At 40.0% G+C, this 18,679-nt stretch overlaps 2 protein-coding genes across 4 annotated transcripts in view; both read right to left on the bottom strand.

Annotated features, from left to right (window-relative positions):
• The window catches only part of map3k15 (mitogen-activated protein kinase kinase kinase 15), a 53,805-nt gene extending 48,643 nt beyond the window's left edge, over positions 1-5,162 (bottom strand). Inside the window, exon 1 of one of the 2 annotated variants that reach the window (XM_047349809.1) lies at positions 3,974-5,162. In XM_047349809.1, coding sequence (XP_047205765.1) covers positions 3,974-4,271 — 298 coding nt within the window. In that variant the 5' untranslated portion in view covers positions 4,272-5,162. The remainder of the gene's footprint in view (positions 1-3,973) is intronic. The other variant, XM_047349810.1, reaches the window with a different exon arrangement.
• A 2,856-nt stretch (positions 5,163-8,018) lies between these two features.
• The window catches only part of sh3kbp1 (SH3-domain kinase binding protein 1), a 58,270-nt gene continuing 47,609 nt past the window's right edge, over positions 8,019-18,679 (bottom strand). For both annotated transcript variants that reach the window (XM_047349863.1, XM_047349862.1), the window contains 7 exons: positions 17,255-17,390; positions 17,107-17,177; positions 16,894-17,000; positions 15,444-15,554; positions 13,138-13,349; positions 12,987-13,050; positions 8,019-10,838 (listed from right to left, as the gene is read on the bottom strand). In XM_047349863.1, coding sequence (XP_047205819.1) covers positions 10,800-10,838; positions 12,987-13,050; positions 13,138-13,349; positions 15,444-15,554; positions 16,894-17,000; positions 17,107-17,177; positions 17,255-17,390 — 740 coding nt within the window. In that variant the 3' untranslated portion in view covers positions 8,019-10,799. The remainder of the gene's footprint in view (positions 10,839-12,986; positions 13,051-13,137; positions 13,350-15,443; positions 15,555-16,893; positions 17,001-17,106; positions 17,178-17,254; positions 17,391-18,679) is intronic.

Below are 18,679 nucleotides of genomic sequence, written 5' to 3'. Positions count from 1 at the left end.
AAGATGCGTTCATGTACAGGCAAAAAGTACAGGGACAAAGTCTGCCAACAATTACCACGCGTACACCTATTCATAACCTTGCAGATTTTGATTTTAAATTATTTCATTTAACCAAGTGGTTTGTTTCTGATAGGAATCGAAGCAGGCATCTCTTACAAAACAATGTAAAAGGAGTATCTGAAAAAACTCACTTTGTAAGTAAGTAAATAAAACTTTAGTTATAAAGCACCTTTCAAGATAAAAATCACAAAGAGCTTCAACAAAAAAGAAATACATAAAGTAAAATTAACCAAAAGCAGATTTAAAAAGATACATTTTTAGCTAGCCTTTAAAGTAACCCATTGAGTGTGCTGATCTCAGAGTCAGAGGAGACACAAAATAAAATGTTCTGTCTCCTTCAGTTTTCAGTTTTAAATGTGGGACAATCAGCAGGTCCTGATCATAGGACCTCAGGACCCTAGTAGAGGTGTTGGGATGTAATAAATCACAGACTGGTGTCTGCCCATGCAGCGCTCTCCAAGTCAATATCAGGGTCTTGAAATGCACACGATAATGAACTGGGAGCCAATTAAGTTGTATTAGCAGTGGAGCCACATGACAAAATTTGGAAGATCCAGTCAGAAGCCTAGCAGCAGTATTCTGTAGATAGAGCTGAGTTTGGCAAATGGTAGAAACAGGATCGATTTGACATGATTTTTAAGTGTGAAGCCAGAGTTAAAGGTCATCCCAAGGTTTCTAACAGAACATTTAGCCAAATAACCAAGAGTCCCAAGCACCTGTTTTATCTTTCCAGTTATTTTTTTCTGGTGCAACAATGACTACTTCAGTTTTTTCTTCATTTAACTGAAGAAAAAAAATATATTTATTTACATTTTATTAAATAGGAAATTCCATAAATTATTAGTAACCTCCTCAATAATCAATGAAAAAATATTTATTAGCATTACAGCAATCAAACCCTTCTTATAATAGCTGACCAGCCTTTCGCATGTTTCCATTGTTATTTTCACAATTTATCTTTGGAGATGACCTCCGAGTCTTTGAGGTTGAAAGGCATCCTTACCCTAATCCTTACCCTAATCTTTATCTCCCTTCAAAGCCTAAATCGACCAGAGGTATGATTCATTTAGATCTTCATTGTATAATTACTTACAGTTTAGTCAGGGGGCAGTAGATCAATCAATGGTTGTGAGTCTAAGCAGGTAGTCAGCAGCACAGGAGCACCACAGGGGACTGTACTCTCACCATTCCTTTTCACTCTGTACACCTCAGACTTCCAGTACAAGACAGACTCCTGTCATCTGCAGAAATACTCGGATGATTCTGCAGTCGTGGGGTGGATCAGAGATGGACAAGAAGCTGAGTACAGGAAGGTGGTGGACCGCTTTGTGGCATAGTGTGGAAACAATCATCTCATTTTGAACGTGACTAAAACAAAAGAGATGATTGTAGATTTTAAGAGAAACAGGATTAAGTCAAAAACTATTTCCATCATGGGAGAAGAAGTGGAGGTGGTGGAGGAGTATAAATACCTCGGTGTTCACCTGGACAACAGACTAGAGTGGAGATGCAACTGTGAAGCCATCTACAAGAAGGGACAGAGCAGACTGTACTTCTTGAGGAAGCTTAGGTCCTTTGGTGTTTGCAGCAAGATGCTGCATATCTTCTATAAGTCTGTTGTGGAAAGTGTGATCTCTTCTGCCATCATCTGCTGGGGAAGCAGCATCAGAGCCAGGGACTTAAAAAAGCTCAACAAGCTGATAAAGAAGGCTGCCTCTGTTCTGGGGACTCCTCTGGAACCTCTGGAAATCATTGTGCAAAGAAGGATTCTTCATAAAATGAAGAACATTATGGAGAACCCTGAGCATCCTCTTCATAAGACTGTCCTACAACAACAGAGTGTCTTCAGTCACAGGCTTCTTCAGATCTGCTGTAAGACGGAGCGCTACAGGAGATCCTTCCTGCCCACAGCCATCAGCATCTACAACGGCTCTTTGAAGAAACCTTCATAATATGAGCTATAACAACATTTAATTTCCCTTTGGGATTAATAAAGTATTTTTGAATTGAATTGAATTGAATTGAATGTTAAGTTCAAGGCCCACCGACCACATCTACATATCCCATCATGGACTGCAGCAGCTACTGCAGGCTCAGGATATGGGTGCAAATGAGTGCAGCTTGTGGGAGCATAAGGAAACCTGAGTCCCGGTCCATTTTGTTGAGTTGACAAACAAAGTGAACTCCACTGCAGCCCCCAGGGATAAACCTCATGCTGGGCAGTGAGTTCAAAAGTCTGCAAAACAACAACAACAAAAAAAACCCATACCACTGTTCTGTAAGTGTTCCTAAATATAACTGTTAATATGCTGCTCTTCTTCAGTGCTTATCGGGTAGCTATTCTGTACGTTTTTGGAATCAAGAGGCCACTGAAAATAAAAATAAGGAGTTTTGTAAACAATAAAATAGTGTCAAACGTTTTTAAGGCTCCCTGAGGATGAATGTTTTCCTTCAAGTTTCTATGTACTTTGTAGTAATTGGAGGATGCAGTTCATAGAGAATGAGGTGGGGGAAGGGGGTCGTCTCAAACCTTTACGGCATAGATGTTACTCCAAAATACTTCTATATCACAAATATATGTCACAAAGGAGGACTAGTGAAATACCAGCAGCAAAACAAGCTGTTAGTGTATTTATTTAATATCCTTGATTTTTGGCATCATTACACCAGAAAAACCAGAAAACTGATGAATGTTTTAGCATTATCCTACCTTTTTATCTGAGTAAAATCTTAAAGTAAAACCTTGTTTATTTCTCTTTTAACATAATTGTTTTTTTTGTACTGCCTTTATCTTTGCAAGATGTTCAGGCTAAACTTGGCCCTTACAAAAAGAGGGGGCTACACCAAAAAACAACCGTGGTTTTGGCTGAAGAAATGAAATCGAATACACAGATCTACTGTACAATGGACTGGACAGTTACTAGCTCTCTGTCACTGCTTACTGAGAAATCTGAATTCCATTGAAGCATTGTTCAGGTGGTTAATCATGTCTACATTAACATGCTCTGACAAGTTCAAATCTACCATGAGGAACTAATCATCTTTTCCGTTGCTTCTCTTTCCGAAATCTCCACATACAGATTTGATTCTTTCTGTGTCCCCGCAGAGATTTATCAGCTTACTGTCAGGCCTGACAGCGTGTAACTAAACCTGGTATCAGCGCCCATGCTGTCTGCAGCTGAGGTGTGGACAGCATCACATGTTTTAAACAGCTGCCAATTAAAGGCTTTGAGGAGCAGCTCTGATTTGATCTTCTAGATCTTTGCAGGGGGTAGGTCTCCCTTTTTGTGATGAAGACGGAACAGGGAATCACCACGGGTGGAAACTCCTTTTCTTTGTTGGAGGGGGGCAATAAACAGAGATTTCTCCAGAGCAGATTTTTGGGGAGACACCGTCCACCAGAAGGTAACTTGAACCATCTAAATCAGAATGGGCAGATATCTGGTAATAAAAAATAAAAAAAACAGAACTGGCTGATAAATGTTTTAAGATGTTAATTTTACATGTATGTCAGGTTTAAACTTTTTAGACAAACGGATGGATGGATGGATGGATGGATGGATGGAGGACAATCGGGAGGATGATGGATAAAAACAACAGCTTTTAATGGTAAAACAGAATATGATCTGGAAAAATGTATCCGTACTTCTTTTCCAGATCATGAAAATAAATTAATTTCCAGACTTCCAGGATGTGTAGAACCCTGAGCTCTGCTCACGGCCATTTTTGGGGTCCTGAAGAAGTATTTTTGGAGAAAAAAAATATTCTGAGCCAAAACGTGAGTTTTTCTAACGACACAAAACAAAACAAAATGTTGAAAAACAGACGCACTGATGATTAAAGTTTCGATTTGAAGTAAAAAGTGTCAGAAACCCCCACAGATTTGTTCAGTTCGGCGGAACCAGAAACCCACCTGCATCATAGAAGCTGTCCAGCACCGCTGTCTCTCCAAAGTCCAGCCGTCCGAAGGTTACGGTGGTGAGCAGGGCGCTCTCCGAGTCGCAGGCTCTCTGCAGACACTGCAGCGCTCCGGACTCCGGGCTGCTGGCCATCACCGACTTCAGTCCGTCGTTCAGGACGTAAACCACCCGAAGGGAGCGCTGCTTGGCCGGCGGGCTGGGGCTGGACACCTCGCCGCGTTCCGACGCGCACACTCCGGCTGCGTGCTCCCCCATCATGTCGGCGACCTGTGCGCCCTGCCCCTGATCCATGGCGCAACGCTGGGAAGTGAAACTGCTGTTTACCTCCTTGTCTCTCCGCCCTCTCTCAGCCTGTCTGCCCTGTCTTCTGCCGGCTCACCAGTGGAGCACCTGCCCTGACCGCGGAGGAGCGTGTCTGGGGTTGTCCTCCTGCATCTCCGCCTAATTTACTCACACCGATTATTTCGCACCAGGACGCCCGCTTCTAGCAGACTGGATCCGACCAGATGAGAAAGAGTGGAGGGGGGAGTCTGATGAATTCATGCAGAAGTTTTAATTGTTAATCTTTGGTTTAAGGTGGTCTGGTTTAAGGTTTCCAGAGTGGAAGGTCGCCGACAGAGTGCTGCTGGCCAACTATGAAATGATATCACTCCCCTGCCTGTCTAAATATAAACTCTGCGTCCTTCTGGACTGATCTCACAGCCAAGGGAGCTTCTTGCATGAATGTGGCCCCGGGCAAGCGCCTGCTTCTGCCACCACCAAACACAACCAACACCCCCAACCGTTCCCCCAACAAGCCTATTCTGCAACTTAGCAGAAACATTAAGACCTAAAATGTCTAAGATGTCTCACCTGTCCATTTATTGATATTGAGCACATATTTTCTGTTCCTTTTCCCCAATTTTTCCTTTAGATTTTTTCAGTAGTTTGCACACAGGTACTGCAGTCTGTTGTATTAGTTTTTTTATCCGGGTTCAGTTATTATGTTGACAATTAACATTGTTTATGATTCTGGTTCACAAACTGTGATATAATTACCACTGGTAAAATCTTTTATTAATTCTTCAGTAACCAAGATGGAAAGAATCATTCCTGACCAGTCCGTGTGATTGGCTTTTGTCTCATTGTAAGGTGCGGTTTATCCCCCCCACCCAAAAAACATTTCACAAATAGAATAAAGGTTTCATAAATCTCACATTGTGTTTTAAAGAATCTCTGTTCATTGTAGTAAGATCCAGTTAAGGTCTCATTAATTTAACATTTTGAGCTTAGAGATGTTTAAATGCAGTCAACGCTCTATAAAGAACACAGAAAAAGCATTTATTTTGGCACAGAATCATAAGCTTCAAATCAGTCATTCAAATCAGTCATTGACCAACCCCTGGTTACACCAAGCACATCACAGGGGAACATCCTTTGTCACTGACAGGACATGAGCAAAAGAAAACTCATTTTGAATATTTTTTTATTTCAGGATGCACCACAGACTGTGTAACCCTTGGAAGAAATGTGTGCATTTAAAACTACCACTGCAGCAGTCATGGGTTATGAATTAAGGTGACAGCAAAGAGAGTCAGTCAGAGGAATCAATATCTTCAAGTTTTGTCCAGATCAATAATTATCTTGGATAATTTTTTTAAATGTGCATGGTTACTGCATTTCAGACACACCATATGGAGCAGATGGTTGCCTGATTGGAAGTGTACATTTTTAGGTGTGGCAAGAACAGGAGAAGGCCTACACAGCGCCGAAGAGCAACAAAGGGCAGGTAGACCCGGCTCCAATAGGCAGCACCAGTCCCAGGCAGCCAGATATAAAGCGTCATCCCAGGTCAGCCACAAAGCATAGGATCAGCAGCCCCCAGGTCAAAGAGGTACAGAGCGAGACACAGGAAACCGAGCCCTCCTGACCCAGCCACACCGCTACCTCAAGCCATGCAGCCCAAGCCCGGGAACAGGTTCCCCCAGCGACCCAGTGCCCGCACCAACACCCAACAGCAAGCAGGGGAGACTCCCTTTTTTAGCTTGTGCATCTTTATTGCAGTCTTTTGGGTCTATTAACCAATAAAGCTTCAGTTTCTTGGTGGCCGTTAACAGTGTTTAGGATGCAGATTGATCAGATGCCTTAATGTAAAAAAAAGTTTTAATGTTGTACGAAGTCTGCTGTATTTAAGAAAACTTGGATTTTTACTGTATTGTTGCACAAAAGACTTTTGTAAAGTTGCATAATAAACAAAGGAGAACCTGTGAAACTCTATCAGCCCAATAAGCAGGCTATAAAAGAGGGGCAGATGTGCTTGAAATCATCGTTTACATGTGTTAGCAATTGGTTTCTATAAAGAAAAGTGTGCATCCATAATACTGACACCAAAATGGTCTCATATGTTTCAAACTGCTGCTTAAAAATCAAAAAGTGCAGTGCAGAGCTTGCTTGACCTTAGCAGCAAGTCAATGGAAGTACCTTGACAGCATGGTGATGTGAAGACCCTTGACCAAGAAGGCCAGCAATGAAAATTATGTTTACTAAAAACATTAAGGGGAGACAGATCTTGTACAAGAACAAAGAAGGACAATAGAAGACTGCTGGAAAGTTAATTGCTACGAGAAATATTGATAAGATCCATATGTGGGGTTGTTTCCGATCCAAAGGGAGTGGGCCTCTGCCCAAGTTCTGTCCAAGAACACCTCCATAAATAAAAATTCCTCAAAGAACAATATCTTCCAGCAATTTGACAATTTGGCAAAGATCTTTTAACTTTATAGCACAATTGAGCATCGTGTCACAAGGTAAAAGGGATAAGAAAGAGGCTCAAACATCAGAACACTGAAAATTTGGATCTGTGGTTCAGGAACTCTTCAAATCATAACCTAGTTATGACACTGTGGTCAGATCTCAAAATGCAGGCAACAAGCACTAATATTACGAGAACAGGTCACCATCTGACAGACTTTGGTCAGCAAGTTAAAATCCATCATGCTGGTGTGAAATTTAAAGATTATGAAGGTTAAACACTGTCTGCATTAATATGATAAATTTTCTCAAAAATAAGCTTTAAATACCTGTAATTGTTCTTCAGAGAAACAATTGAAAAATATCTAACTGTAACAGCAAAACAATGTCCTCTACCATTTACTTCCTGAAGGTTTTATGCTGATATGAAGATAAATTACACACAAATACGTCACATACATTTTCATTTGGACGCAATGTTGCTTGTTTCATATACAAATGTGACATTGCTTGAGCTCAATATATGCCTTCTTTGGGGAGGCGTGGTTTCGGCCACTCATTACTGGGTTGAGACCTGGAGAAAGATCTAGACTCTGCTGCAGTGATTATGTATCATCTCATTGGCTTGGGTGATTTTTTTCACCTTGGAAAGACATCCTATTTCTGCTGTAACACTCAGACACATCAGAAAATCATTTTTGTTTATAAGATGATGAGTCTGGCCATCAATACAAGTACACAAACTGAACATCAGTCTGAAATCTCAAAACAAAACATGTTGCTTTTGAAGAATAACATTTGGTCGTCTATTTCATTTATTGCCATGATACTGAGACACATCCACAAAGTTAGGAGTAAAACCAGAACTCTGGGTCAGAGGGTGTTTAGCAGCACTGACTGGCCAGCCGCTTAACTTCCTCATTACTGTTTGACCTTGATTTGTTGCAGAAAGTACATTGCGGCTATGATAAGTCTTATGGCAATTAGCCTTTATGAAATTAAGATCAGAATTATGGCCAATGTGAATCCAAGAGGTGAAAAACATGTTTTTGTCACAATCAAAGCACAACCTTCAATGCATTTTACTGGGGTTTAATGTGGTATGCACCACTTTTATACCTCAATTATGAGCTTTTATCTGCTGTTTTACGTAACAAAATGCTGATGTTGCTGAAGCTGTGGTTTCTTTGTCCGTTGTGGCAACTTCTTCTTTTGTTCACGGAAACTTTTCTTGACTTATTAACTCTCCATGTTTCTTTGATCCACGCAAAGTAAACTTATACCTGTTTATTATAGAAGACCCACACATACAGTACATAATAGACTCTTTATTACACTGAAATATAAAAGTAAATATATATATATGTATATATATTCATTTATCACCATCTTGGAGAGAAAGGACCAAGTCAAGAAAACAACTTGTAGCCTCGGTTGAAGCAGTTTTCTCTTTGTCATACGAAAAGACAGAACAGAGAAGAAATAAAAAGACTTAGAATCTGAAACAGGAAGGCCACAGTGACGGGTTGCCATAGATTCTGTGCACACCTAAGGAAGGGAGGCAAAAACAGTTGCACATGCTGTCATACAAAAATCGTTCGCCTATGCACACGTGTAACCTTCATTTACCCATGAGGACCTGTAACCATCTACATTCACATAACCCTGTTATTTTTGTTAGCCGGAAAAGAAAGGAAACCCTTTTGTTCATGCACTTTCAGTCTACAGCAACATGTTTGATGTTTTCATGTTTGCTAAAGGAATGATTTGTCTTTTTAAAATTGTGCTTCTTAGAGTTTCTCAAGATTTCCCTTAAACAAAACAAGAGTGCTAATTTCTGAAAAGAAAAAAATAAAGCTTAATCTATTTACCATCTGTGTACAGTTGTTTGTCCCAGCAAAACCCCAAATATCACATATCCACAGAATGTGATCACCTATAATCGATGCGGTCTTTTATTGGTGATATTTCTTTCGATCTTCTCCAGCTTGTTCTGTAAATAACTAAATTGTCCCACTATTACAATGTCACACATTCAATCCTTAGGTTAAACCTTTCTGCTTTGGTGGACAGAGGCAAAAATATTTGAATTAATCAAGTTCAGTTTTAATGTTTGGTTTCCTGACAGACACCTAGCTTAGCATAGTCCATATATTTCAGTTTGATTGAGATTGGATTTCTGGCCATTTGAGAAGCTTAATGCCAGTTTGCTTTGTCCATTTTCAAAATCAGTCTCCTGTTACAACATCCAGTTTTAAAGTATCTGACCAACACTGCCTCCGTCAGATGGAATGAAATGGGTCAGGATGTTCAGGAACAACCCAGAAGCCACCATGCATCTAGCCTGCTGTGACCTGGAAACGACTGAAACGACTGTCACTCGCCATATGGATAAATCAAGTTTTATTTGTGCCTCATGGTTCCAGGTTGACCATGAGGTGGTTTGTATAATGTTGACCATTATACGAACCACAATGGGCCACAGTGACAAAATGGTATATTGCCAAACACGGTGGTGGCAGCATAATGCTGGTTCACTGCCAGTAATACTGGTGCATTGAACAAGCTGGGCAATAAAGAAGGATGACAACCTGCAAATTCTTTAGGTTTCACCTCAAAGCTGGGTTGTTCCAAGAGGGCAATCACCACAAAGACACAGAAATGGATATAGGAGGCTAACATTAACTTTCTAAACCCTAACATCAATGCTATTCAAACTTTAAGGACTATGCTTACATGCTTGGTCCAAGCTAGAAAACCAACAACTTCAAATAACTAACAACTCTGCCAAAAAAAGATTCAAAAATCTGGTTGTAATTATAGCAGATGTTTGTTGATTTCTACTAAAACTCAGTGGTAAAGGTTTAAATTGCTATGGGAGATGTTATGAAATATTTGTGGGGCTTCTGACTCTGTGTGAATTAGAGGAAAGACTACACCCACTTTTTGTTTCAAGACACAGCTGCTGATCCAAATAACATTTCCTTGCTCTACTTTCATAGCCTCCAAAGTTCAGGCAGTTTTGTGTTCAGACTCTTAAACTAATGTTTCAAACCACCTATTTTTAGCGCCCAGGAATTGCCGATTAGACATGAAGCAGTACAAGGACAAACTATCACAGTAAGGCATAAAGCGAAGTGAAGTATTGTACTGCCTGATGACTCATTATCTCATGTCTGCAGTGCAAATTAGAAATATTCTTCACTCTTCAACTTCTAAAGAGGAAATTACTGTGCTTATGGTGTTTTTTTTTTTCTGACTTTATGAAACATAACCCAGGAAGAGTTTTGTTCAAAAATGTGAAAAATGTAAATATTAATTCTCTTTCCTGTCAAAATGTTGCTATCGGATGCAGTAGCATTTATTAATGAGTTTTTCTATATTGATATATGCTTAAAAAGGATGTTGTGCTAGCATTGGTCCCTCTTTCATGTGATTTTATACAATAATAAAATAAAAGTTAACTAAAAAACTTGTTTAGGGCACAAAAAACTTAAGTGGTGCCAAGACTTTCAGATCTTCTGGTTAAAAGTAGTTTCTGTGGTCAGGATTTTATTTTTATTTTATTGGAAATGTAGCTCTTAAAAATGTCCCCACTTTGAACCTCAATACTTTAGGTCCTCACATTGTATGAAAACAAACACACTCATATGCACAGAAAGGAAGTGAAGGCAGCAAAGTGGACGCAGAACTGCACAGAGTTCTTCTGATCAGACCGGGCTACAGAGGCAGACGTTTCCTTCACTCTGGGAAACTTAAAAAAGTACCAGGCAGCCGTGGCTCCACGTCCTTGCTCCGTGGTCGGTCAGTACCGGTGACACAGCGAATATAGCAGTAAACCAAACAGAGAAGCCTCTTTAACAGAAATTAAAAACAAATGCAAAAGTAAACACAGGATAAGGCGGCTTAGAGGGGAGGAAATGTAGCTGATTCAGAGATGCTGAACCATTGGTGATGGTGATGATCGTTTGGCACAAACTTATTTTTGGCTGAGGTGTCAAAACCAACAGTAAGAAAATTATTCTTTTTCTGTTTTTGTTTTTCATGTGGTCTCAGATGTGATGCAGGCTGATACTGAATCTTCTATCCTCATTTGGACAGGCTCTTCTTTATGTGCTCTACTTCCATCTGTGAAACAAAGCCAGTACATTAGTTAATATTGCACACATTTACATGCTTTAAAGATGTAATCCTGATGCAGTTCTTTGCCAAAATTATGTAGCACTTGAACTTTTTTACACCATCAACTTCCAACTACAAATTTATATGTATTTTATTGTTATTTTAGGTGATAGACCAAAACAGTGCATAATTATGAAATGGAATGAAATGGACAGAAGTCCTTAAACATTTTAACAAATAAAACTCTAAAAGATAGATTTGCATTCTGTACCCTTTACTCTAATACCCCTGAATAAAATCCAGTAAAGGCATTTAGTCGGTATAAATACAGCTTTCAGTGAGTTGCAAAAATAAAAGTAGGAGATGGATGTCCACCTAAACAAGGGGTCCGCAACCTGCGCCAGAAATAAGTGGTGACTATTGACTGTAGAGAAAATCTTCAGAATTTTTAGTTAATTCTTGTCGTTGGTGGGCACAACTAACCAATAAGTTAGCTTTGCTAACTCAAATTCCGCTAACTGAAATATTAGCTTCGCAAAGGCTAAATCTCTTAATAAATAAAAGTATTAGCAGAAGCTAATGCTAACTGCTAACCACTAAGACGACTATCACTCAGTCGCCTTCCATAACTTAAAAAAATAACTGAACACTTCGTAACAGCAATTTAAAACTGTCTTCCGCTAGCTGCTGCTGCTGCATAGCCACAACGACGTCTTGTCACACTTAAACTTAGTAAGCCTAATAGACTCTGCCAGACATGTCCACGGCACAAAGGAACAAACTTGTGAATTTTGTTAGAGGACTTAAAGTTGGTGTAACCTAATTTATTGGAAGCTAAACAGTCCACTAACAGTTTACAAAGTTAGCAGAAATGCTACTTCACTAAACAAAAAATTAGTTTTGCTATTAGCTGTTAGCAGATCATTGGAGTCATGCCCACCACTGATTCTTGTTATGTCGTTGTCATAAGCAGATTCAATGTTTTTGTTTTTTTTAAAGTAAGCCATCTTCCCTAAAAATGCAGTCAAATGTAAGTCGATTGGTCTCATTAAGCTCAGGAAAGAGTATTCTTTATCTCATAAGTTTGTTTTAAAATCCTTTAAGATATGATTTCTTGTGACGGTCAAGTAGCTCTCATGGCTCTAGACAATTTTTATTTTGTAGGAGAGCAAAAATGGCTCTCTTGATTGTAAAGCTTGCTGACCCCTGACCCTTACTGACAAGCTGGGCAAAGAAAACATCAATCAGAGAAGAACACAAGAGGTCCATGGTAACTCTGGAGGAGTTGTAGAGATCCACAGCTCAGGTGGAAGATTGTCGATTTGATTTATCATTCATAGACTCCAAAACTGTGGAGTTCATGAAGAAAGCCATAAGAAATCCCCTCTAACGTGTGCCAGAACCCATGCAGTGAACACAGCTAACATGTGGATGAAGATGCTCTGGTTAGATGATAACAAAATTGAATTTGTTGGCCTGCAAGGAAAATCCTATTTATGGTGGAAATCTAACACCCTGGTGGTTAAACATCATGATGTGTGGATGCTTTTCTTCAGCAGCTAAAGGGAAGCTGGTGAGAGCTGATGGGAATATAAATGGAACTAACTACATTATTATTCTGGTAGAAGATCTGCTAAGACACCGAAAAACACTGGAGACTGGAGCAGAGTTTTACCCTAAACATATAGCCAGCGCTACAAAGTAACGGTTTAGATCAAACACATTCATGTCAAAATGGCCCAGTTAAAGCCTAAACCTAAACCCTAATGAGAATAAATGGCAACATTGATCCAGTCTTTCCAGCCTGACCGAGTATAAGCTATTTGAAGAAAAGGAAGCTTCAGTCTAGATGTGCAAAGCTGGTAGAGAAATACAGCCAAAGACTCCCAGCTGCAAGAGGTGCTTCGACAAAGTATTGACTCAAGGGGGCTGAATATACTGTAAATGCAGGCCTCACTTTTCAGACGTTTACTTGTAAAAAGCAAAGAACACTAAAACCCATCTACTACAATAACCTTGTGTTAGTTTATCACATAAAATCTCAATAAAATACATTGAAATGTGGAAAGGTTCAAGGGATATAAACTCTGTACCTTGAAAACAGCATCTATAACTGCCATTGGTCAAGTTAAATTTACTTATTTACTGTCTCACCTGTAAACTAATACGTATCTTCTTCTCCTCATCAAGCGCATTGCCCAGTTGCTTCATCTCCTGCCTGAAAAGCATCACAATAACATTTTGTGTTGATTTACACGCATGAAAAAAAATCGACAAAGAAACGCAGGCGCTTGAGCAGGCTCACTTGTGCTGGAGCTTCAGCAGATCTATGGAGGCTCTCAAGTCTCTCAGTTGGTTCCTGAGTTCCTCCAGCGTCGGCGGCGGTGTCAGAGGCGACTGTCGGAGCTCTGGGGAGGGGCTCGGACCCGAAGAGGAGGACGGAGAGATGGTGCGATGACTGGAGTTAGGTGGGGGAAGGATCGAGGGTTTAGGCAGCAAGGTTTTAACGTCAGATACCTAAAAGAGATCAGTGATAATAAATGAGCAACTTCTTTTCCTTCTCTGTTTTTGTTTCAAAAATCTAAATGCAAAACTACTGAAAGGATAAAAAAAAACTGTGGAGAAATACAGTAACATATAATGCGGGTCAGAACTTTACATGCAGCCATCATGGACGAAAGTGTTGTTTAAATTTTAGTCTTAAGTCTAATGTTTTATTTAACTCATTCTCTTGCAGGCTGGAGTCATTATTCAAAAAAACTTCTTCACTAAATCTTTAAAAACATCAAATAGATTTTATCTAATACACAAAATACATACCGGGTCAAATATATACACATACTAATATTTGCTAAAATGTTTTGTAATATGGGGTTGCCCGGTGGGGCAGTTGGTAGCACTGTTGCCTTGCAGCAAGAAGGTCCTGGGTTCGATTCCCAGCCTGGGGTCTTTCTGCATGGAGTTTGCATGTTCTCCCTGTGCATGAGTGGGTTCTCATCGGGTACTCCGGCTTCCTCCCACAATCCAAAGACATGCCTGTTAGGTTAATTAGTAACTCTAAATTGCCCTTAGGTGTATGAATGAGTGTGTGCGTGGTTGTTTGTGTGTTGCCCTGCGATGGACTGGCGACCTGTCCAGGATGTACCCCGCCTCTCGCCCATAGACTGCTGGGGATAGGCACCAGCTCCCCCGCGACCCACTATGGAATAAGCGGTAGAAAATGACTGACTGTTTTGTAATATGTTGGAAACAGACTGCAAGAATTTCATAGCCATCAATTGGGTTCTACTATAACTGTAGTTTGATATTTTAAGACTCTTCATCAGAAATGGTTCAGCTCATTTAAACAGGTTGATTTAGATGTGGTTGAGGTTGGGGCCACTTCAGAAGCTGAATGCTAGCCTGCTTTATATAACTTTGTTTTAACCATATGACCCAAACTGTCACCCTCTGCTTAGGATGTTGAGGAACGACTAAAGAACCACCAAGACTCAAGCCTGGGTGAAACAGCCACATTTACATCGTGGTGGACTGAAAGAGGGCAGGAGACAAGTCACAAGGACAAGATGTCTTCTGAATAAAACAGAGAGAATTGTTCTCAGTGGCAGAAGTAGGTCAAGAAAAAGAGAGTGCATCATCAGCCAAAAAGAGAGACACTTCTTATTGTCACGTTTTACTATGATCCCTTCAGGTTAGCATCACCTCTAATCCCTCACAAAACCAAATTGCCATTCCATCTGTGATCAGATTTATAAATTTTTTATGAAATACCTCTGCTTCTGTTATTCTGCATTGTCAGTTTTTCCTGAATGTGCCTGGACTGGGCGGCTGTGAACAAAATTGTCCTTTAAGGGGTAATTGAAATTTTCCTGAATGCTGAATGATTTGTCTTATGAACAGATGACGCAAATGAACTACAATGTAAACTACCAGAATGACAAAAAGAAATTTTGAAGGAATCAAGGTGAGGCTTTCAAGCTTAAGAATAATGTATCAAGCACAGTAGTGGCAGCATTGTGCTGTTGAGATGTTTTGATGCTGATGGTTCTGGTGCAAGTGGATGGAATAGTCCTTCAACTTTACCTCAGATCACCAGCTAGACAACATTCCTCAACAAGTCAGAACCAGTTTAGTAATGGATCAAGCAGGTCGGACATATATTATTACATATGAAAATATTTTTGAGCCTGTTTAATTTGGAATAATGAGTGGATCGAAGAAAATAGACATTTATCCCTGTAATGGATGTGTTAACAGTTCACAGTACATGTTGATATGGTGTTGAAAGCTGCTACTTAAACTTTCTGGTTTTGCTTTTAGTGACTAAAAGGTTTTTAATTAAATTGGAAAAAGCTCAGACTATTCGTTAAGCAAGACTGTGAAGCATTCAAGCATTATGTAAAATGTCGACTAATGCAAATTTAGATTTTTAGTCTAAAGTTTTGACCTCTATTAAAACACGTTAGCATCATGTGATATAGGAGAACAACTGGAGTAAAAAGAAACAAGATTACTATGTTTAGATGGGTCTTTTAAAAGGAAAATCAATAGTTTGGTGCCATCTGCTGGCCAAAAAGGTGGAGGAAATGTGAGGTGGTGAAAGGATCATACTGGGATTATTGGGACTCCTTTCTTGATGGAGACGGGCTCCTGGTCATCCTTCCTTCTGCCCTTCCTGTCCTCCACTGTGGGAGAGTCCAGCTCTATATTGGACACGGAGGACTGCGAAAGAGAGAAAATAAAAAGACCTGAAAATCTACAGAAGCAAATTGATAAAATACAAGTACATGTTTCTGATACAGAAAATATGAAACTGCCATAAAGGCCTTAACTAAAATAGGATATCTGTTGGAGGAAGACATATCGAAAAAGCTCCTTCTCACCTGCCACTGTGCACAAGATGAGAAAAATCTTTATGGATGGAGAAACACTCATTCATTATCTCTTTTCTTCTAGGTTACTATAATGTACTAAAAAGATATCAAATATTTCACATGTTTAAAAGACTATCATTGCAAATATATTTATAGATAGAGATGATATTTATTGCTAACCCTTCATTTTCATGGTTTAATTTCTCTCTTACATGCTGGAAGGTGTCTGAACCAGGTTCTAACTGACGCTGGCCCATTATTGTCTTATCGGAACTTGAAAATGATCACAATAATGTTTGAGAACAGACAGCTGGTTCTCTGGGGAGTTAGGATCTGCAGCTTTTTCTGATCAGGAATCCAGTACATAAATGCTCTGATGTTTGAGACACTTCATTACGACTTTCTCCTTGTGACATGGTGCTCCATAATGAAATTCAAGGAGTGCATTAACCAGAAAAGCAGTCAAGATAACTTTGGAGGAGCTGCAAAAACAAAAAATAAATAAAAAACACATGTGAGAATGTGTTGACAGGACAACTATTAGTCCACTGAACCAATCTGACCCCAATGGAAGCATGGCAAGTAGAAGGTTATGGATGTTGAAGGATGTGGACATCAAACATGGTACTCTGGTGCTATGGTTAGATGTAACCAAAACCGAATCTTTCACCATCCACATAGGGAAACATGGTGGTGGCAGCATCATGCTGTGGGGATGCTTCTACAAGAGCTGAGAAGCTCTAATGCAGAAGCACACAGATCATTACCAAATTGTTCCTGGATTGATGGAGGAAGTTGTTCTGGGAGGACATTTTGATTCTATAATATAAATTCAAACACCCGAGTACTTTGCCCTTGCTCAACGGCAAGGGCAGAAGTAGATCACGTGCTTTGAATGGAAGTCAATGCAACTTGTCGGGAGTAAAGTACAATAAAAATGTTAAATAATCAAACAAGTGTGTTTTGTGAGTTTTGAGGTGTTTGGATGTCATGGCAGACAAGTTAAATTATAATTCTGAATTCTGATTTATTGCAGATAAAAGAAGCAACTGAATGAAAATAGCTCCAAGGGGTTGTTTGGTTTCAGACACAGTCTTTATAACCTATGTGGGTTTCAAACATGAAACCCACAGGCTGTGGTTTTAGAGGGGACCATAGTTGGGGCAGTAGGTTTCCTGAACACTCACAGGTGTGAGGATCTGGGAACGAGGCCGGCGGTCTGTGACTCTCGGCCGCGATGCCGTCGGGTGTCTGAGCTTCTCTGTCGAAGAGACGACTGTGTCCAAGTCGACATCTAAACACAGAAACAGACAACCGAGGGAGAGGGTGGTCAAGTTTGGGCAGAGGTGAGAGACAGAGAGACGGATGGAGGAGTCCATGGTCCAACCACTCAGACTCACCGGTGCCATGTGACCTGTCAGGGGCAGAATCTGGGGTTGAAGCCCCGCCCTCAGACTTGGGGCTTTCACACCTGAGCAGGTAAACCAAACAATAGCATTAGGCTCTAAAAGGTCAGGGATCATCTGTTGGTTCTGTGTGTGTACTGACCCTGATGTGGGCGGCCTCTCTGGACGCCTTGGGGGATGGGAGGAAGAGGAGGAGCTTGACTTTGGGGGGAGGGGTTTCTTGGGAAGGTTTGATGGGAGTGAAGTCTTAGGGATTTCTCCGGTCTTCATCTCTTCACCTACAAACACGAGAAATTATAGAGCTAAAGAGAAACAATCATCTTCTGGGGAAGAAAAAGTAAATACTGCAACAACAAGCTAAAGTTGACCTCTAAAGGTAAAAAGATGCCAGATGCTGCAGGAGTAGAAAGGCAAAACAGCAACACAGGATAGAGAGGATTAAGAACAGGGAACAAGGTGGAAGCAGCAGATGTTCTGAGATGTAATCAGTCTAAACACAAACCAAGAGATATGTTCTAATACAGCTTAGTGAGCTGATCCCAGAAGTGGATCTTTCATCTTCGGTTTGTATTTATTAATTCAATATTTCCCATGTAATAAGATTTTTCTTAACTTAACTAAATTTTCACAAAAACTTATTAAAGTGGATGAATTCAACTGGTTTTCAAAACAATTCCTGAATAGAAATATTTCATCTACATATAGGTCTTGAAGAAAGGGTCTAACCTTCATGATTTACAGCATCCGTGTGATATTTTATGAACTAAATACTGTTAGGATTTCTAAAATGCTCTTCAACCCATCTCAGAAGCTATTTAGACAGGAGTATTATTGCTAACATGATTCAGCCTTTTCTGTCTCATGGTCTCCACGACCATCCTATCAATAAAATTTGGAAAAACTGACTTAATTTTCACATCGATTAGAAGGTAACCGTGATGCTACCACAATCCTAGCCACATACGATTTTTTTTTCCCTATTATAATACTCTCTTTAAGTTATTCTACCATAGCACTAGCGCCATTGGTTTTACATCTGACACAATCTGTGAACTTTCCCTATGCTGTATATAGATTGGATGTTTCTGCATCAGTTTCAACCTTGCTGTGGAAGAGGGGACACCACTAGTATCTTTATCAGGTGTCTTGCTGTGTTAGATGATGTATTTAAAAGGGTTTTCTGTGCAGAGTGTTGTGTACTCAGCGCAGAGTGTTGTGGACATCCTGTGAAATCATTTTAATCTGGCTAGGATACCTTAGCAGGTGCTGCCAGTAGTAGTCAGGCACAAACAAAATCCAATTACATCAAGATTCTGAAGCCTGAAGTTTTTTATTTCATATGTTGTCTTTTGTGAAATGATATCGTAAACACCATAAACTGGTAAATAATAACATCGCTAAGTTTTTAACTTTGGAAACAGAAGTCACAGCCTTCTTCAGTCTTCCAGCTACCAGAGCTGCTGAGCTTTGGCACAATATGGAGAAGTGTGTGCTTCTCCTCAGCTAGGAGTCCTACAACAGTGGGAAGCTCAACATATACTGATTTATATCTGCAAGCTACATCACA

Source organism: Girardinichthys multiradiatus, chromosome 21 (assembly GCF_021462225.1).
Source record: "Girardinichthys multiradiatus isolate DD_20200921_A chromosome 21, DD_fGirMul_XY1, whole genome shotgun sequence".
In the NCBI taxonomy this organism is placed as follows: domain Eukaryota; kingdom Metazoa; phylum Chordata; class Actinopteri; order Cyprinodontiformes; family Goodeidae; genus Girardinichthys; species Girardinichthys multiradiatus.
This window is presented reverse-complemented; position numbering and strand designations above follow the sequence as displayed.